This window comes from Moschus berezovskii, chromosome 8 (genome assembly GCF_049115385.1).
Source record: "Moschus berezovskii isolate FMDL1 chromosome 8, NW_MosBer_1.0, whole genome shotgun sequence".
Classification (NCBI taxonomy): Eukaryota; Metazoa; Chordata; class Mammalia; order Artiodactyla; family Moschidae; genus Moschus; species Moschus berezovskii.
Window position 1 is genome coordinate 97,198,305 of NC_142467.1, and position 22,089 is coordinate 97,220,393.

Below are 22,089 nucleotides of genomic sequence, written 5' to 3' on the forward strand. Positions count from 1 at the left end.
AGAGTAGAGAACAGAGTTAGGAAGCATCAGTGCCTTTGTTAACTGAACCACAAATGACCACACCCATTTCCACCACGTTAGAAGATTCATTAATAATTTTTTTTTCCTGAAAGCATTGTCCCTTGGTATAGAGTCTTAACTTGGTTTGTTTGAAGGTAACATCAGAGGGGATGAATACACACATCACAGAAATGGTGATGATATTCAAATGTGATAAAAATGAACCATGAAAATGAAATGCTGAGTCTTTCTCCCCAGGTGCACAGCATTGTGTCCAGTGCCCAGACAAGAGTACCCAAACAGGAAGAGAAATCGCTGCCTCCCCAGTCCTGACCTTTGTGGCCTTAGAGGATTCTCTGGGGATGTCACTGGCCTGCACAGCTCTTTGCTTCTGTGTCCTCATGGCTGTGGTTTTGTGGGTCTTTGTGAAGCACCGAGACACCCCCCATAGTCAAGGCCAATAACCGGGCTCTCAGCCATGTCCTGCTCATCTCCCTCCTCCTGTGCTTCCTCTGCTTACTCCATCAATCATCCCCACAGCCACCTGCATCCTCTGACAGATCACATATGAAGCTGTGTTCACTGTGGCTGTGGCCACTGCTTTAGCCAAAACCCTGGCTGTGATCCTGGCATTCAAGGCCAGGAAACCAGGAAAAACCATGAGATGATTGCTGATAACAGGAGCTGCTATGTCTTTCCCATGTGCTCCATGATCCAGGAGCCTGTGGAGCCTGGCTGGGTACCTCTCCCCCTTTCCTTGAGATGGACACCCTGAGCCCAAGGAGCTCCTCACCACATGCAACAAGGGCTCGGTCACTGACTTCTAGTATGTCCTGGGCTACCTGGGCTCCTTAGCCCTGGGGAACCTTGTCCTGGGCTTTCCTGGCCAGGAACCTGCCTGACACCGTCAATGAAGCCAATTTCCTGACCTCCAGCATGCCAGTGCTGCTCAGTGTCTGGGTCACCTTCCTCCCCATCTGCTACAGCACCAAGGGCAAGGTCATGGTGGCTGTGGAGACTGTCTCCAGCTTGGCCTCCAGTGCTGGGCTCCTAGGCTGTATCTTTGCCCCAAAGTGCTACATTACCCTCCTAAGACTTGAGAACTCTCTGAAAGGTTTAAAGTATCAAACAGATTCTAAGAGAAATCTGCATTCAGGTTTTATCTCATAGTAAGTTGCTATTACACTTGGTTTTTGAACAATAAACCAGATATTTTATTCATTCCAATAATAGCATCTGAATTGCTTTACATATATTTCGCAGAGGATCTGTTTTTTCTTTTTAAGTCTCAGTCATTTAGAGTTATGGATAGATGTTCTATCTCAGATTAATCGCTCCTCAAAACTCCTGCTACTGAATCTAGCTGGGTCCTCCATTATTAAGTATACAATAAGTACATCCTTATTGCTTCCTCCATTCCTGTATCCAGAAAGTTCATTTTATCTGTAAAAACACTTCAGGCCACCCTTTACTGTATTATGTCTGACAAGAAGAAAGATTCCTATTAGGAGAAAATGACTGATGCTGAAACTGAAACTCCAATACTTTGGCCACCTCATGCGACGAGCTGACTCACTGGAAAGGACTCTGATGCTGGGAAGGATTGGGGGCGGGAGGAGAAGGGGACAACAGAGAATGAGATGGCTGGATGGCATCACCGACTCAATGGACATGAGTTTGAGTGAACTCCAGGTGTTGGTGATGGACAGGGTGGCCTGGCATGCTGTGATTCATGGGGTCGCAAAGAGTCGGACACGACTGAGCGACTGAACTGAACTGAAGGTATACATGCTTTTCACACATTAGTGCAATTCTTTCAGAGATTTTTATTGAAAATAAAATTTTAACTGAAAAATAATTTTTTTCTGAATGCAGAAAGTAGCCAATGAAAAATACTGGTAGCTATGGCGGATTCATGTTGATGTTTGACAGAAAACAACAGAATTCTGTAAAACAATTATCCTTCAATTAAAAAATTAAATTTTTAAAATTACCGGTAGTAATTTTCTTCATTCAAATAATAATTTTGCAATTTACTTAAAATAGAAACAATCTTAACTTCTGAGTTTCCAAATAAACATGGGCTTTTTCTGGAGTCTCTACAGTAAAATTCAGTTTGTTTTTTCCTCCAATAATGAACTTCTGAGAAATATTTTGGTATGTTACTTTTCCCCACATCTTCTCTCATTTTATCCCCCAATAAAAGTTATTTCTCTTTGAATAAATTCCTTTCCTTGTGAATTTGAGAATCAGCATCTCTTAATTTCTAAAAATCATACTATGTTTCTATCTATATCATACTGAGTTGTCTTAAAGAAAATGAGCTCATTAAAATGTTTTAATCATGGATAAAGATGGTATTCTCTATTTAATCAGGAATTTTATTTTCTCTCAATGCTTTAGTTTTTCTTTTTCTCTGTTGTTCAGTTGCTGTGTCTGACTCTTTGGGACCCCACAGACTGCAGCACACCAGACTTCCCTGTCCTTCACCATCTTCTGGAGTTTGTTCAAATTCATGGGTCCGTTGAGTCCGTGGTGCCATCCAACCATTTCATCCTCTGCACCTCCCTTCTCTTTTTGCCTTCAATTTTTCCTAGCATCTGAGTCTTCTCCAGTGAGTCTGCTCTTTGCATCAGGTGACCAAAGTATCAGAGCTTCAGCATCAATCCTTCCAATGAATATTCAGGATTGATTTCCTTTAGGATTGACTGGTTGGATCTCCTTGCTGTCCAAAGGACTCTCAAGAGTCTTCTCCAGGACCACAATTCAAAAGCATCAATTCTTTGGCACTCAGTCTTCTTTCTGGTCCAACTCTCACATCCTTACATGACTACTGGAAAAACGATAGCTTTGACTGTTTGGACCTTTTTTTTTTTCAGAGCCACGTCTCTTTAATGTGCTGTCTATGTTTGTCATAGCTCTTCTTCCAAGAGGTAAGCATCTTTTAATGTCATGGCTGCAGTCACCATCCACAGTGGTTTTGGAGCCCAATAAGGTCTGCCACTGCTTCCACTTTTTCCCCTCTATTTGCCATGAAGTGATGAGACTGGAGGTCATGATCTTAGGTTTTTTTAATGCTGAGTTTTAAAAAGGCTTTTTCACTCATCTCTTTCACCTTCATCAAAAGGCTCTTCAGTTCCTCTTCAGTTTCTGATCAATCACCTCAGAAATGCATGTACTTTATTTACTTTACATTAAAATACATAAAGAAAGAAATGACAGAATTACCAAAAAGAATTTGTTAATCCACAACCATGGTAGAGAAGTTTAATTCACATTTATTGGTAATTATGTTTAAGAGAGAGGGTGAAACCTGCAGGTATATACTAATATATCTGAAAACGCGTTTATCTTGAGTTAATGAGAATACTGAAAATCTGAAAATTAGAGAATACACAGGTGGCTCACTAGTGAAGAATCCACTTGGCAAGGCAGGAGACACAGAAGACTCCATTTTGATCCCTGGGTTGGGAAGATCCCTTGGAGAAGGGAAGAGCAACCCATTCCAGTATTCTTACCTTTGTCCCATGGACGAAGGAGCCTGAAGGGCTACAGTCCATGGCGTCGCAAAAAGAGTCAGTCACAAATGAACACACACACACACACACACACACACTGCTTTCAAATAATCTTGGAGCATTTATAAAATGACCAACTAATATTATTCAGCAGGACATTAACAGACTACCACCTCAAAAATAAAAAAGAATCACTTGAGTTTCAACCACGTAGGTTACTTCTAATCATGGAAGTCTAGGAATAAGCAGCCTGTAGGTAATAGAGCCAATCAGAGCCTCTTAGGGAGCCCACTCATTGTGATTTTTGCCATACTGTGGTCATTGTCATCGTGATCAAAATATAGTTCTTCCAACTCTACAGCTTGACTCCACCTTCACAAGAATGAACGGGTAAGATGAACAGGATATGGGTGAGGCAGACAAGCCAGATGATGATGTGTCCCCCTCACTCCCCTCCGTGACCTCCACCTACTTCCCACGGCCAGCAGAGCAGAACACCTCCCTGGGCTTTGGAGATGCCCTGTGGATTGACTATTTTCAGTACTACTCATCAACAATTTGAAAAAAGTTTAAAGAAAAAAATCTTCTTTTAAGAAAATATAGGGGAAAAAAGACATTGAGAAAGAGGCTAAAAACAACTGCCATACTAGGATAGAAAGATAAAAAAGAATCAGCATCATAAAATCCACTTAATAAAAATGCCATTAAATTAGGAAAAGGTATATAGCAATTTAGCAATTGCTAAAAGGTGTTTAGCAATTATCGTAGATGTTACTAGGATAAACTAAATCACTCAGGAAATAGTCAGAAATACCTTTATGAATATGCAGTGTATTAATAGTTTTAGAATCAATGATGATAAATGTATTATATACAAAACTAAAGAACATAACTTAAGGTTTATTTTAGGGCACAGCTGCAGACACAAATGTTGCTACTTAATCAAAAAGACTGAAAATTAAAGAACTAGTTGCCCCACCCTAAGGATGAGACACTGAAAGGTAATCCCACACTTATAACATTTACACTTTTCATTCCCATTTTAAAGTATTCCATGGCCACTCAGAGAAGAGCTAAGGCAATCTCATGTTGAGTACCTTCTTGGGCTCCCCTCCCGCCCCTCCCGGGTGACTTCTCACAAGTCAACAAAGACGGAAGTCATCGAAAGACTTTCCAAAATTAATCCACTCACAGGTTTTTGCATCCAGGAATTTCATACTTTTCCTAATGTAAGAGGTATCATTAAAGGCATTCCCTTCTTTATACTCACAAGTTTAAGGAATGTGGGAAACTGGAAGGCTTTCCAATACTGATGCCATTCAATGGTTTGTTCTCTCCAGAATCAATCCTCATGTCTCTTAAAAACTGAGAAAACCCTGAAGGCTTTCCCTCCCATAGTACTTGGTACTTGAAATTTCATCTTCTGTTAACAAAAAACTTGTGCTACAGGGTTTTCCACATTCCTTACATGAGTGTTCCTCTGTAGTGACTCCTCACACATGTTCTAAGGGACATTTTAAGGGACAAGTGTCCCTAAAGGCTTCTACATTCTGATGATGTTCATCGGATTTTCCCTTTAGTGTGAACTGTCACATGACTCCCTAGGTATCACGACTGTATTCCTCAGATTTATCCCCAGTACATAACCTTTTGTGTACATTAGGGTGAGTTTGAGCTGAAAGTTTATCATGAAGCTTGGACTTATGAGGTTTCTCTCCTGAGTGAATTTACACAGGAGTTACCGAATATTACTTCATATTGAACAGCCTGAAAGAAAGAGGGTCTCCTGAAGGCCCTCTTTCAGTGACTTCTCAGATGGTTCTCAACAATCTCTGTTTCCTGGTATTCACATTGAGCATGGTCTCTTCCCACAACGTATCAGAAGTGATCTGTGTGACCCTTAAAGTATGGAAGAAGTGATGATATGTCCTTCTGGGACGAGGTCATAAAAGACACTGTAGCTTCTGCATTAGCTCTTCATTAAATCCAATGCTTTGGGACGACCCTGCTTCTACATCACAAAGATATTTAACCCTGTAGAGCCTCCAACACGGTGAGTAAATGAAGGTTCCCTGCCAACAACCAGCTACTAACTTGCCAGGTGTGCCAGTGAGCCATTCTGGAAGTGGACTCTTCAGCAATTAAGTGGAGGATGGCAGCTCCTAATGATATCTTGATTGTAACCTCATGAGATCCTGACCAGAACTATACAGATAAGCTGGTTCTGAATTCCTGATCTATAGATAATATATGTTTGCTGTTTAAAGCCACTATGTTTCAAGGGGAAATTTGTTATGCAGCAGCAGCCGACTCATACACCTAGTGTGAGCTGTCACAAGTTATCTGAGAGATAAGAAATCAGTTACTGCATTCATATCCACCTGTTATGTATTCTCTTATGCACAGAAAGGTAAGAATTAGTGGTGAAAGATTTTCCACAATGATTACATTCATAGGGTTTTTCTCCAGTGTGAGTTCTCACATGTTTCTTAACAGCTGAGAGATTATTAAACGCTTTCCCACAGTTACTGCATTCATAGGGTTTCTCACCAGTATGAATCCTCTTGTGAACAGTAAGAGAAAAGCTACTGCTGAAGGACTTTCCGCACTGATTACACTCATAGGGTTTTTCTCCAGTATGAGTTCTCATATGCTGTGTCAGATACGAGCTCTTCCTAAAGGTTTTCCCACAGTCATTGCATTCATAAGGCTTCTCTCCTGTATGAATACTATTGTGCCCAGTAAGGGAGGACCTCGTGCTGAAGGCCTTGCCACACTGATTACATTCATGGTGATTCTCCCTCGTATGAATTCTCTTGTGGCTTTTGAGGTTACAACTAGTGCGGAAAACATGAAAACACTGGTTACATTCATAGGGTTTTTCTCCAGTGTGAATTCTCACATGCAGTCTAAGAGAGGAAGGATCATTGAAGGCTTTCCCACAGTCATTGCATTCATAGGGTTTCTCCCCGTTATGTATTCTCTTATGAATAGTAAGGTAAGATCTACTGCTGAAGGATTTTCCACACTGATTACAGTCATAGGGTTTTTCTCCAGTATGAATTCTTTTGTGCTGAGTAAGGTTAGATTTTGTGCTGAAGACTTTAAAACACTGATTACATTCATTGAGTTTCACTCCCAGATGACTTCTCTCCTGTTAAGAGATGAATGAAAACTATAGTTTATAATACTTTTTTAATATTCAATGCTGTTATACAAATTTTCTCTCTCAGGAATTCTGTTACATTATTATCATTGATGTTGTGGCTATCTATTTTAAATGCTTGTTAAATGGCTTCTGCCCAGTCCGAGTTTTTACAAGTTAAGAAAAGATAGACAGATGCATTGCCACAAGTCCTTATCATATTCACAGAGCATTTTCTGATAAGTTTAAGACTACTTTATATTTTGACAGTCACATTTAAGGAAGTATTTACTTGTGGGAACTCTCAGCAAAGAAACAAGCCTGGAGCTAATTTATAATGTTCTCCAAATTCACAACTGATTTACAGTATCTCTCCTGAGACACCATTATCTCATATGTTAATGACATTTCCCTATAATGACTCCCCTGATTATTTTGTTGCTTTTCTAACTTATGAAATTTTCCTACTGAGAAAAAACAGAAATTACCACGTTGGTCTTACCGCTCTAACACCATTAGAATGTTCTTTTCTAAAAATATGCTTCTTTGTAGTTAACCATTTTGCTTTAAGTACTGTCTCCAAATCTAAAACAAATTGAAAAGAAATTTAAGTTAATGGTGAAAAGAAATATGAGTAAAGACAAACTGAGGGATTAGGGTTTTTGAGGAGGTCTGCAAGGAAAGGCATATGAGTATACAAATTACAGGTACTAAAAAAGGGCTCTAAAAGGATTAGTATTGATCAGAGATTTACACTAGGAGGAATTATCAGGAAGGTAAAGTTCCAGGAAGGAATCAGAAAAAGAGCTCTTATGACACTTATTTAAAAAGGAAAAGGGACAATTTCCCCCTTTGAGTCCAAAGTAAAGTATGAGACATCGAACAGAGGGTTAAAGAGGAGAGAAAGAAGGTGCATGAGGAAGCTCATACCAAATCTCTGTGGCCATCTCTGTCAGAAAAGAGCACATTTTAGGTATTTCCTAATGTAACACTCCCATGCCTTGAATCACTGACTAGATCTACACCTCAAAGACAATTCCTCATATCCTCCTAGAGCTCACCTGGACAGGTGCCTGGGAGAACTCCTTCTTCCTCTGTCATCACCTTGTCTTCTTGCTCCAACTGGGAGATCAGACTGGGTTTATCAACATGATAGCCTATTCATGGAGAAAAGACATGTGCTTTTGGGGGGCTGTGCAAGTGACAAGCAACTCTATGAAACTGAAGCCAAGAATTCTGAAGATAGGGAACTGTGGCTTTTGCAGCAGCGGAATAATTATATCTAAATTTTAATGACTATAGTAACCCTCAGGAAACAAAAGTACAAGCAATCTCGTTCAATATCCAGAGCGACAGGGCATACACAGTCCCAAAATCCATACCTGAGTTTAAATACAGAATTCAAAAGCTATAAAGCTTTTAACTATAGAAAATATAAAGTTGGGGAAGGAATATTCAGCTCATAGGGAAGGAAATATATAGCTCTACGAGCATGGAGACCATATCTGTCTCCTTCATCACCATACTCCTACACCCCAGAAACAGAGACAAGCTTGAAGTCTTGTGAGAAAAAACAACAATGAAAATCATGGAATATGGAACTTCAAAAGCCCCTCCCTCTACAGAAACAGTGAATAAACTGGAAAAACTATCAGAACAACTTTATCAGAACCCTGAAAACTTACCAAAAGTCTACGGCAAACAGGAAAATGCTTAATCAAGGACAAAAAATAGCTGACATTTTTAAGTGGTCCTTGATTCATCCTCTGTTCTGTGCTTTGGCTATGACATTGAAGACAACTCCTAGTACTATGGAGAGCAGGATAGACCCTATTCTCAACACACTGTAGGGGTTTGTTTTGACCTTTCTGGTGGCTCCCTGAAGGAATGGCTCAAAGGGCTTGCCATTTGGGGTTATCTAACCCCAAACTCCCCAAAGGTTGAGCTGGTTACACAATGGGCTTGTGCTGAAGGCGTTAAAAAGGCAATATATTAGCCACTATTGCCTGAGGCAAATGGAAACAGCAGAGGAAAGCAAAAGGCAAACCAACACACCTAGAATAAAAGTGTAACCTAAAATATTTGGGGGAATTTTTATAAAGCTTTTTGAAAAGCTCCCTCATAGTCTTTTGAATCTCGAAAGCCACATGCATACCAGGCTTGGGCACATGCTCAGAAAAGACATGAGAGGGCACTAAGTCCTCACCTATGACAAGCTCAGCACAAGGAGGAAGTGAAAACTAAGGCAAAGTTGTAAACTGCCTAAGTTTGAAGGTATGCCCCTGCATAGAGAGACTAGGAGCTTTTTTCTTTTCTGTTCCAACTGTTTAAGGAAATCTCTGATAAACCATTAGTTAACCATTAAGCTGGGGCTTCACTGGTGTCCAAAGAAAGGCAATGCGAAAGAATGCTCAAACTACCACACAATTGCACTCATCTCACACGCTAGTAAAATCATGCTCAAAATTCTCCAAGTTAGGCTTCAGCAATATGTGAACCGTGAACTTCCAGATGTTCAAGCTGGTTTTAGAAAAGGCAGAAGAACCAGAGATCAAATTGCCAACATCCGCTGGATCATGGAAAAAGCAAGAGAGTCCCAGAAAAACACCTATTTCTGCTTTATGGACTATGCCAAAGCCTTTGGCTGTGTGGATCACAATAAACTGTTGAAAATTCTGAAAGAAATTGGAATACCAGACCACCTGACTTGCCTCTTAAGAAACCTATATGCATGTCAGGGAGCAACAGTTAGAACTGGACATGGAACAACAGACTGGTTCCAAATAGGAAAAGAAGTACATCAAGGCTGTATATTGTCACCCTGCTTATTTAACTTATATGCAGAGTACATCATGAGAAACACTGGGCATGAGGAAGCACAAGCTGGAATCAAGATTACCGGGAGAAATATCAATAACCTCAGATATACAGATGACATCACCCTTATGGCAGAAAGTGAAGAGGAACTAAAAAGCTTCTTGATGAAAGTGAAAGAGGAGAATGAAACAGTTGGCTTAAAGCTCAACATTCAGAAAACTAAGATCATGGCATCTGGTCCTATCACTTCATGGCAAATAGATGGGGAAACAGTGTCAGACTTTATTTTTTGGGGCTCCAAAATCACTGCAGATGGTGACTGCAGCCATGAAATTAAAAAGGTTATGACCAACCTAGATAGCATATTAAAAAGCAGAGACATTACTTTGCCAAGAAAGGTCCGTCTTGTCAAAGCTATGTTTTTTCCAGTAGTCATGTATGGATGTGAGAGTTGGACTATGAAGAAAGCTGAGTGCCGAAGAATTGATGCTTTTGAACTATGGTGTTGGAGAAGACTCTTGAAAGTCCCTTTGACTGCAAGGAGATCCAACCAGTCCATCCTAAAAGGAGACCAGTTCTGAATATTCGTCAGAAGGACTGATGCTAAAGCTGAAACTCCAATACTTTGGCCACCTCATGTGAAGAATTGACTCATTGGAAAAGACCCTGATGCTGGGAAAGATTGAGGGCAGGAGGAGAAGGGGACAACAGAGGATGAGATGGTTGGATGACATCAGCGACTCAATGGAGATGAGTTTGAGTAGACTCCAGGAGTTGGTGATGGACAGGGAGGCCGAGTGCACTGTGATCCATGGGGTCGTGAAGAGCTGGACACAACTGAGAGTGGTGGTCCATTACAGGAAAAAAAAAATTAGTAGAAACTATCCTTGAGGAAGCCCAAATTTGAGGCTCGGTGACTACACCAAGAATTTAAATTAACTATTTTAAATATGATCAAGGACCTAAAGGAAACCATAAAAACAAATTCTGATCAAAGAGAAAATATCTTAAAGAGAGAAATTATAAAACAAAACCAAACATAAATTATGGAGTCGAAAAGTACAATAACTAAAATGAAAAACTCAGAGGGGTTCAACAACAGACTTGAGCAAGAAGAAAGAATCAGTAACTAAGAAGATAGGACAATTTATACTACTCAGTCTGAAAAACAGAAGGAAAGAAAAGAAACAAAATACGACCAGCACCTAAAAGACCCACAGGATACCAACATACACATAATAGGAGTCCCTAAAATGAAGAAGAAAATGGACAGAACTGATATTTAAAGAAATAATGGCTAAGAATTTCCCCAAATTTGATGAGACATAACGTACACAACCAAGAAGCTTAACAAACCCAAGACAGGATAAACTCAAAGAATCAGAATCCATCCTAAAACACAATATAATTAAACTCTGAGAAGTCAAAGAGTATCCCTGACAGCAGCGAGAGAGAGTTGATTCAACACATACACAGAATCATTGGTAAGAGTAATAGCCAATTTTGGATGAGAAAGCACAGAAGCACAGGCAACAGACATTGGAAGATATACCCAAGCTACTTAAAGAAAAAAAGTTAACCAAAGATTCTATATGTAGCAAAACTGCCCTTCAAAAATAAATCAAGACATTCCTATAAACAAAATCTGAATATTTGTCATTAATATATCTATCCTACAAGAAACGCTAATAGGAAAATTTTAAGCTTGAAATGAATGGGCAATGAATACTGACTCAAATCCACACAAACATATGAAGAATACCAATAAAGGAAAATACACAGGTAAATATAAACATCAAAAACAATTATTTATTTTTGGATTGTTAACTCCTTGTTATTTTCGCCTGTGACTCCCCTTTTTTTCCAATATGATTTAAAAGAGAAATGCCTGTGTTAATGGGACACAATGTATAAAGATATAATTAAAAAAAAAAACAGTATAAGGAGGGGTGCAGCTATACAGGAGCTAATCTTTGTATATTGAAGTTGATATTAAATCAGAACAGTCTGTCTAAAATTAAAACTGGAATCCCTCCCACAACCACTAAGAAAATAACTAAAAAATAGAAACAGAAATGAAAAGGGAATCACAATGGTCCACTAGAAAATACCTAACACAAAAGTAAACAATAATGGAGGAACGAAAATGATATAGAGCATACAGAAGATAACAGAATGACACAACTAAGTCCTTCTTATACTGAATTCCATTAAAGGTAAATGGATTAATCTGGCACAATTAAAAAGGCAGATTTTAGCAAAACAGATAGGAAATAATCAGTGATACGTGATCTATAAGAGACTCACATTATATCTAAAAGACACTAACAGGTTGAAAATCAACAAATGGAAAAACAAATTCCATACAAACAACAGATAAAAAAGAGAGAATGTGGCTATACTACTATGAGGCAAAATAGACTTTAAGACAAAAATCTGTTAGAAGACACAAAAAAAGATATTACACCATGATTAAGAGATCAATTAGTCAAGAAGATAGGATAATTACAGATATATACTACCTAACAACTAAGGTCTAAAATGTATAAATTCAAAATTCACAGAATTGAAGGGAGAAATAGATCTACAATAACAGTTGCAGACTTCAATGCCCCACTTTTAATAATGGGTAATGGATAGAACAACTCGTTAAAAGACCAATAAGGAAGCACAGGACTTAAACAATCCTATAAACTTACTAGACCTCACAGACAAAACACTTTATCCTACGACAGGATATATATTCAACTCAAGCACATGTGAAAGATTCTCTGTAACAGAGCATACATTAGTTCACAAAGCAAATCTACATAAATTTAAAAACAATAAAATCATATAAAGTATCTACTGAACCATGACAGAAACAAACTAAAAGTAAGTAATAGAGGATATATATTGAAAAATTTAATATTAAGAGGACAATACTAGGGCTTCCCAGGTGGCGCTAGTGGTCAAGAACCCATCTGCCACTGCAGAAGAAGTAAGAGAAGCGGGTTCAATCCCTGGGCTGGGAAGATCCCCTAGAGCAGGAGATGGAAACCTGGAAAATGCCATGGACAGAGGAGCCCGGCAGGCTATACAGTCCTTAGGGTCACAAAGAGTTGGACACAACTGAGTGAGTGAGCACACACCCAAGATGAGAATGCAAACCAAAGTCATCTAAGGATTCAATGAAATCACCAACAAATTTCTAATGGCCTTTTTTTTAAAAAAATAAAATAAACGGACAAACTGATCCTAAAAGTCATATGGAATTGCCAACGGATCCTGAATAGACAAAAGCAATCTTGAAAAAGGACTAAACAGGAAGAATCCCATTTACTGACATTCCCTCAGAGTAACAGTAATGAAGACAACGTGGCACTGGCACAATGGCAGACCCATCGTTCATGTCAGGCTTCCACAGGTTAATGGAAAATAACTGAGAGTACATAAGCTCACATGCTATGGTCAAACAACTTTTGGCAGCTGGGCCAAAACAGTTCAACGGGGGAAGGAATAGTCTCTGCTACAAAGGTGCTGGGACAACTGAATTAATATACGCAAAAGAATTAAGCTGACAATTTCTCCAAGCCATATAAAAATTAACTCAAAATAGGTAAAAGATTTCATTGAAAAAGTAAAACTAGAACATTTTGGAGAAAAACATAGAGGCAAAATTTCAGGACCTTAGACTTGGCAATAACTAGGTATGATACCAAAAGCACAAGGAAAAAAGAAAAAAGTACATAAACTGGACTTCATCAAAATTAAAACTTTTGTGTATCAAAAGACACTATCAAGAAAATGAAAGGATATCACACAATGGGAGAAACCATTTGCAAATAGGGTCTAGCATTCAGAATATAACAAACTTCCAAAACCCAAAAACAAAAAAAACAACAATTAAAAACCTGGCTTAAAAAGACATTTCTCCAAAAATGATATATAGTCAACCATCACATGAAAAAATGTTCCGTTTCATTAGTAATTCAGTTCAGTTCAGTTCAGTCGCTCAGTCGTGTCCAACTCTTTGCGACCCCATGAATCACAGCACGCCAGGCCTCCCTCCCTGTCCATCACCAACTCCCAGAGTTCACCCAAACTCATGTCCATCGAGTCGGTGATGCCATCCAGCCAACTCATTCTCTGTCGTCCCCGTCTCCTCCCACCCCCAATCCCTCCTAGCATCAGACTCTTTTCCAGTGAGTCAACTTGTCGCATGAGGTGGCCAAAGTATTGGAGTTTCAGCTTCAGCATCAGTCCTTCCAATTAGGGAAATGCAAATCAAAACACGTAACAGGAAGTGGCAACCAACTCCAGTATTCTTGCCAAAATTCCATGGACAGAGGAGCCTGGCAGGCTACAGTTCATGGGAACACAAAGAATCAGACAACAGAGCACACACTCAAACAAAAACAGGTGAGATACCACATTATACCCAAGATGATGGCTATCTTCAAAAAAGCAAATATTGGGCGAAGATACGGAGAAATTAGAACTCTCACATATTGGTGCAGCTGCTGTAAACAACAGGTTGGTGGTTCCTCAGAAAACTAAACGTAGTAATATAACACCCAAAATTCCACTCCTAGATATATACCAAAGAGGAACTGAAAATAGGTGTTTAAACAAATGCTTGTACACAAATACTCATAGCAGCATTATTTAAACTAGCCAGTAAGTGGAAACGACCCAAATGTTTATTAACCAATGAATCAATAAACAAAATGTAGTATATCCATAAAATGGATTATTCAGTCATAAAAAGGAATAAAGAATCTATAAATGCTGCTGAAGCTGCTGCTGCTACTGCTGCTAAGTCGCTTCAGTCGTGTCCAACTCTGTGCGACCCCACAGACGGCAGCTGACCAGGCTCCCCCGTCCCTGGGATTCTCCAGGCAAGAACACTGGAGTGGGTTGCCATTTCCTTCTCCAATGTGTGAAAGTGAAAAGTGAAAATGAAGTCGGTCAGTCGTGTCCAACTAGTAGCGACCCCATGGACTGCAGCCCACCAGGCTCCTCTGTCCATGCGATTTTCTAGGCAAAAGTACTGGAGTGGCTTGCCATTGCCTTCTCCGCTATAAATGCTACAACACAGCTAAACCTTTAAATATTAAGTTTCCTGAAAGAAATGGGACAGAAAGATCACATATTTCATAATTCCATTGATATGAAAATATTCCAAATAGGCAAATCTACAGAAACAGGAAGCAAATTAGTAATTGCAGGCAGTAGGGGGGTGGGGAAGTTAACAGGTACTGATCACTTAATGGGTACAGGTTTCTTTTAAGGGTGATGAGAATGCTCTGAAATTAGTGTTGATGGCTGCACAACTCTGACTATTTCAAAAGCCAAGCAATTATCCTTCAATTAAATTTTTAAAAATAAATTTAAAAAAACTTTTAATGATTAAAATGGTGAATTTTATCTTATATGAATGATAGATACCTCAATTTTTAAAAAGTCTTGTTATCTGAGTCATTAAGTCAATGCAGGAATGATGTAGGGCTTACCAAGCGATGCCAGGTTCCTGCAGTTCTCCAGCATCACGTCTCTATACAGTTTTCGCTGAGAAGAGTCTAGCAGTGCCCACTCCTCCTGGGTGAACTCCATGGTCACATCCTCGAAAGTCACCAAGTCCTAAACCACCACAAACACCATGGCTTAACTAAGAACCATCCCCACCAATGCTGAGAGAAAAAGAGCCAAGGACAACAAGAGTAGGAAGAGAGAGTCCAAAGCAGGAGCTGTATGGGCAGGGTTCTGAGCTCTGCTCTCGACTGCTCCTGGGCTCGGCCCTGGACACTCATCTCCTGTCTACTCATGCCCACCCCCAGGGCCACATGCGCCCCTAACACACAGGCAATTTTCTTTTCCAGTGAGACCGTGACATCCTGCAATCGAATTCCCCTCAATCTCAAAGGCTGAGCACATGCCTAAGACACTGCAGAAATCAGAGAAGTACTTGACAAATGGATGAAAAGATGCCCCAGTGGCCACCAGCAACTGCCTGAGTTTAGGACACAGTCATGTTTCCTTAGCTTCCCCTTAAAACTCTCACCAAAGGGGGCTGGTGGAGGAGGGAGGGAAGGAATAGGAGTTTGGGATTAGCAGAAGCAAACTATTATATACAGGATGGATAAACCACAAGTCCTACTGTATAGCACAGGTAACTATATTCAATGTCCTGTGATAAACCATAATGGAAAGAATATGAAAAAGAAAATATATGTATGTGTGTATAACTGAGTCACTTTGCTGTACAGCAGAAATTAACATTGTAAATACCTCAGTAAAATTAAAAAAAAAAAAACCCTCAGCAAAACATGGTGTAGACAGTGACCTTGGAGGAAGCTCGACATGGCAGTAAATGCTGACACGTGCTGACGTTGTTTGGGTTGCCCCAAACCCTCCACCAGATGCCTGAAACCTGATCCAGCTCCAGGTCAGTGAAGGGACAAGTCCAACTTCTGGTCAAAGGAACACGATCTAGAAACAGGAACATCTGACTCACCTGTAACCAGTCCGTCAGGAAGCCATGAGCCAGCCCTTCCTCCTCTGTGTACCCTTTCCGGTGAGGGGCTGTGTACAGGGACGACTGAGCTGGAGAAGAAGAAACATCCCAAGAACCCAGGCTTGCCCGCTATTCTCACTCACAAACCTGGAGGCTTAGGCTTCCTCACCTACTTGTAATTGACTGTATCCCCAACACACAGAGAGGACATACCGACACCCAGACACCCACACCCAGCTTCCCCTGGAGACAGAACGGAGCTCTGTCTCATTCGGGGCCAGAAAATAGGGCCAAAGGTCTTACACCACATTGGAGGAAGAAAGGACTATTCCTGTTTTGCAGATGAAGAAAATGAACTGCCAAAGGATACCACTGTTACTAGCTCAAGAGTACACAAAGAATCAGAAGTATAATTCAAAAGCTCCCACACATTTGCAACACAGGTGACGTCTCCCCAGATTCACAAACCAGCTAAGTCCCAAATCCCAAGCAGCAGAGAGTCAGGCATCTGTGACCTTGGGGCTCCAAGGGTAACACTCACACCTCATCTGCTCAGTCCCCTCCCTCCACCTGCTGCTCAGTCTCCTCCCTCCACCTGCTCTGTGGTGCACGAAACTCTAGCACCTGGTCGGTTCTGAGGGCTGACCCTCAAACTCACCACAAGTGGGGGACAGGACCATGGTCGCCATCCGGCAATTCAGACAGCGACGTTCTCCTCAGCAACAGGGAGCTGGAGAACCAGGACGCCCCTCCTCTTGTCCCCACAGTGCACTCAGGACTGGGCTCTGGAATGAATGGGAAAATATGAAGTTGTCATAGTCTCTCTCTCCAGGCTACTGAGGATGAGCCTTTCTTAGACTATCCACCACGTCCTCCATCAAAATGCAGTATGTATTTGTACACACTGCTACCTTTAAAATGCACTGGCATGCACGTTCTTAATCACTGAGCCAGCAAGGAAGCCCAGCAAAGGATTACTGTTTTAGATGCTAAGGTTGGGGATGATTTGTCACGCAGCGATAGGTAACAAATACATCCTCACTTTCAGCAAATGGTCCTGCATCCTCCTGCACCATCCTTCATCTTCGTAAGAAGGAATCTACCTTCCCATCTTGTCACCAAAACTGTACCCTGCACCATGGTTTTCTCCGTCTCTGGTTATAAACCAGGACCTGGTTTCTCTGCAGTGCCGGGTGGTGCAGCTCTGTTCTGTGCTCCATCCCTTTTAGGAACTGGTCTCCAGCAATTATCTTTGCTTTGCCCTTCCTTTCAAGCTCTCCCACTCTGCTGAACTCCCTCGCACCATAGAAACTCAATGCAGTGTTTTCAGTAGTGAGACACCACTATTCTGACCACAGAGTTTTCTTTCTAGTTACCACCCAGTCTCTCTCCCTCATCACAGCCAAAGTTTTGTTTTTTTTTTTCACTTATCTATCTAATTTCCTCATGTCCCACCCACTCTGAGACACAGTTTTGTTCGGTTTCCACCACTATCTATTCAATTGGTAGAATTGCCACTGATCTTATTTACAGAACAAAGACAGAGATTGCAACTACAATGGTATCATTTCTTATCTGTCAGACCAGCAAAGACACAGGGGACCATATCTTTCATTACCAAGGCTGTTCAGAAGAGCACTCTTATACACTGTTGGGGTACAAATACAGCCCCTATGGAAGGAAATCTGTCAACCTCAAGTGAAATGCAAAACATTTATCATATTCCTGTCAATCATACCACAAGGAATCTATTTGAAAGACTGTTGCTGTTTAGTTGTTAACACATGTCCGACTCTTTGCAACCCCATGGACTGTAGTCTGCTAGGCTCCTCCGTGCATGGGATTTCCCAGGCAAGAATACTGCAGTGGGTTGCCATTTCCTTTTCCAGGGGACCTTCTCGACCCAGGGATCGAACCCATGTCTCCTGCATTGGCTGGCGGATTTTATACCACTGAACCACCAGGGAAGCCCCTGTCAACATCAACAGTTCACATTTTCTATTTCTCTGATGACATACAAAATCTGAACAGACTGATCACTAGCAAGGAGACTGAATCAGTAATCAAAAACCTCTCAGCAAATGAAAGCCCAGGACCAAGCAGCTGCACAGATTAACTTTACCAAACATTCCAAGAAGAACTAACACCAAGCCTTCTCAAACTTTTCCCAAAAACAGAAGAGGGGGGATTCTTTCAAACACAATTCACAGGGAAAGTATTTCCCTGATACTGAAAACTAGACAAGGAAGCCACACAAAAAAGAAAATTACAGTTCAACAGCCCTGATGAACAGATGCAAAAATCCTCAACAAAATATTAACAAACCAAATAAACAATAAATCATACACCATGGATCACACATGATCAAGTAGGATTTATTCCAGGGATAAAGGGGTGATTCAATTCAATCAATGTGGTATACCACATAAAATAAGGGAAAAAAATCATATAATTATCTCAACAGATGCAGAAAAAGTATTCAACAAAATTTAACATCCATTTATGATAAAAACTCTCCACAAAGCACGTACAGAGGAAACATACCTCAAGATAATGAAGGCATATACAATAAGCCCACAGCTAACATCCTAGTAAATGTGAAAAGCTGAAAGCTTTTCCTCTAAGATCAGGAACAGGCAAGGATGCCCACACTCTTGCCACTTCTATTCAACATAGTACTGGAAGTCTCAGCCGGAGCAATCAGGCAAGAAAAAGAAATAAAAGGCATCTAAATTGGAAAGGAAAAAATAAAACCTTTTCACTATTTGCAGATGGCATGATTTTACATATAGAAAACCATAAAGATTTCATTAAAAAACTTATAACAACTGAATTCAGTAAAGTTGCAGGGTACAAAATCAATACACACAAAATCTGTTGTTTTCTTACACTAATAATGACCTATAAGAAATATAAATTAAGAAAACAATCCCATTATACAATTGCATCGAAAAGAATAAAATACTAGGCATTTAACCAAGGGTGTGAAAGACCTATATACTGAAAACTATAAGCCATTGCTCTTGCACTTTCGTACAAATTGTAGGTGTTCTATTTCTGTAAGAAATACCACTGGATTTTTGATAGGGATTACATTCAATCTGTATATTGTCTTGGGTACTATGGACATTTTAACAATATTAATTCTCTCAATCCATGCCTAGAGTCCTAATCCTAGTTTGAACCCCAAATATTCTGTGTCCTGGCAAAACCCTCATACATGAGGGTTCAGTCACTCAGTCGTATCCAACTCTTTGCAACCCCATGGACTGTAGCCTGCGAGGTTCCTCTGTCCATGGGATTTTCCAGGTAACAATACTGAAGTGGGTGAGTTGCCATTTCCTTCTCTAGGCAATCTTCCCGACCTAGGGATCAAACCTGGGTCTCCTGCATTGGCAGGGGGATTCTTTACACTGAGGCACCTGGCAAGCCTGGCAAACCCCTCAGTCGAATAAACAGGATAGTTGGTTACCATAAATTGTGCACTCAAAGCATATCTACTGCATGACAAGCACGCATTCCCCTTAAGAATGTTACAGAAAAGACAGAATGAAAAAGGCACAAACACAATTAGTGAAAACCAACAATATGAGATTACTCAAAATGATTCTCTGTAATTTAAATCACCAGACTGCATTTCAGAAACAGTTAAAGAAATAAAGTTAATTCTTATTAGAAGGCAAGGTGTAGAGTATAATCTGCAGAAACTACTGCCCTACCCTTCCATCAACAAGCTGTTGCTCAGTATTCCTCCAACTTATTTTTAAATCTCAAGAAGATAAAACAAAACCCAAAATAAAACCAAACACTTGCTCAAAAGACATTTGGTTGCTGGTTAATTCAATTTTGAATTTCTGTTGCCAATATAAAAAAGTACAAATTACTTTTTCCCCTATGCACCCTGTTTTGAATCTTTGTGGAAGATTTATAGGGTTTTAGAAGTCAAACAGCGGAGAAGGCAATGGCACCCCACTCCAGTACTCTTGCCTGGAAAATCCCATGGACGGAGGAGCCTGGTAGGCTGCAGTCCATGGGGTCGTGAAGAGTCAGACACGACTGAGCAACTTCACTTTCACTTTTCACTTTCATGCATTGGAGAAGGAAATGGCAACCCACTCCAGTGTCCTTGCCTGGAGAATCCCAGGGACGGGAGCCTGGTGGGCTGCTGTCTGTGGGGTTGCACAGAGTCGGTCACGACTAAAGCAACTTAGCAGCAGCAGCAGAAGTCAAACTGAACCAACCAGGCCTGAGGAATAATGCCGAGCGGTCCTGCTAGTCTTTAGTGGGATGACTTTTAATACTACAGATACACATTTAAAAATGTATATATTTATACTTAAATATATAAAATATACTTAAAATATATAAAATCCTAAAATTTTCGGTATTATGGAGTGCAAGTCAATCTATATGTTACTTATGTATAGTTATTTACATGTTTGTTTAATGTGCATTTATTTGCACATAACTGTATTTACTTATTTACACATGCATCACCACACTCCTTACTGTCTTTCCCTTGAACATAATCCCCATCAAATTTTTTTTTTTAAGATACTTTCACTTTCAGTGACTCCTTGTCTTTACAGCCTGAGCACAGGAAAAGCCTATTAGCAGTTCTGCATAGCTGAGGCTGCTGGAAATTGTTTTTACAAGATCCACATGGTACTCACCTGGTCACAGAGAAATCCACGTGTCAATGAGGACAGGTGAACCTTGAGACTGGTTTCAACTCAGACTTGCACTCCAGAGATAATTACTTGTCTATTGCGGGGGGTGGCGGGGGAGAAAAAGGATACAAAGATTGCTTTCGAGATTTTTGGGGGGGCATAATACAATTGCTGGATGGAAGGGCCACACCATTCACTTTTCTTTCTTTGTATTAATATTTACTGTACGGATTTAACAGGTAATTGCAGGTTACGACTAGATTTTTCTGATTCTTGTCCAGCTATCTGCCCTGTGAGTAGGAGGAAGCGGCTTCACGCGGTGTGCATTCATTCGCCGTGCTCAACTCTTTTAACTGGATAGTGACTGTCTTTTTGTGATTCCAGACACTTTTAACAAGACTCGACACTCAAGGGCACTAAAAGTGTCTCCGCTAACCTTTTAAGTTCATTCAGGGCTTTTCAGCACTATTGATAACGCTTTGTCACGGGAGCTATTTAGTGTACTGTAGGATGTCCAATAGCATCCCTGGCTTCCACCCACTTGAAGCCAGTAGCAGCCCCTTCCATTTGTAACAACCAAAACAATGCCTCCAGACGACTAAATGTCCCCTAGGAGGCAAAAAACACACCGGGGTAAGATGGTGGGGAGATGGGGAATTCTGAGAAGGGGACAGCGGTGCCCAGAGCTAGGAGGAAACCGAGGTTATGCGCCGACCTGCCGGAACAGCCTGAGGCCCCAGGGGTGAAAACGCGGCTCACGGGAAAGGGGGAGGAACGCTATAGCCCGTGACCGGGGTGCCCCAGACTCATGCCCCTTCCTAGACTCCTACGGGAGCCCAGGAGTGCCGGCAGCCCACAGAGTCCTGACTCTTGCAATGATGCCGAACGTACCACGTGAATCCAAGCCCCCAGCGGAGAAGACCGTACCCACAGTTCAGCTAGCCGCCCCGCTATTTCTTCCTCTGTACCATCGACGCTTCCGCTTCCGGTCTTGAGCTGGAGCAGGGGCTTTAGTTTCCGGCATCTAGCCGCCGCGGACAGTGGGGTCCTGCAGGATTGAAGCGGCGGGCGACTGCGCCCTTGACCCCAAGCCTCGGACGAGGCATTCTCGTTTGCGTAGCGAGTCCAAGGGTGGGCCGTAGTGTGGGTCAGAGCCAGGGACTGAAACCGGCTCTAGGGGCGGGGCTGTGGGCGGGTACCAGCTTGTGGGCGGAACCAAGCCTGGAGGGCTCGGTTGTGGGCGGACACCCGTCCAGTGAGGGGACTAAGGACCGGACTTTGACTGGGTACGGATCTGGGGGGCGGTGCTAGAGTCTCACAGCCTAATGCTGGGCAGAGACTAGTTCCAGGGGCGGGGATAAGGCCGGGGTGGGGCTTGGATAGACGAGGCGGAGAGCGGGAGAGGGCGGCTGCAGGGACCGGATTGAAGACGGTGGGTTGGCG

The 22,089-nt window shown here is 41.2% G+C and overlaps 1 protein-coding gene across 5 annotated transcripts; it reads right to left on the reverse strand.

Moving 5' to 3' along the window:
- Window positions 1-1,067: 1,067 nt before the first annotated feature.
- ZNF557 (zinc finger protein 557) lies at window positions 1,068-21,823 on the reverse strand. 5 transcript variants are annotated; one of them, XM_055428950.2, is made up of 9 exons: window positions 21,574-21,823; window positions 20,650-20,740; window positions 18,521-18,704; window positions 16,635-16,761; window positions 15,977-16,065; window positions 14,976-15,102; window positions 7,725-7,820; window positions 7,166-7,248; window positions 1,068-6,672 (listed from the first exon to the last, which is right to left on the reverse strand). In XM_055428950.2, the coding sequence occupies exons 4-9, from the start codon at window positions 16,663-16,665 to the stop codon at window positions 5,890-5,892; spliced, it is 1,209 nt and encodes a 402-aa protein (XP_055284925.1). In that variant the 5' UTR covers window positions 16,666-16,761; window positions 18,521-18,704; window positions 20,650-20,740; window positions 21,574-21,823; the 3' UTR covers window positions 1,068-5,889. The 5 variants fall into 5 exon arrangements, with proteins under 5 accessions (XP_055284925.1, XP_055284924.1, XP_055284923.1 ...); XM_055428949.2 differs by having other exon boundaries at window positions 21,538-21,823; XM_055428948.2 differs by lacking the exon at window positions 18,521-18,704.
- Window positions 21,824-22,089: the final 266 nt, after the last annotated feature.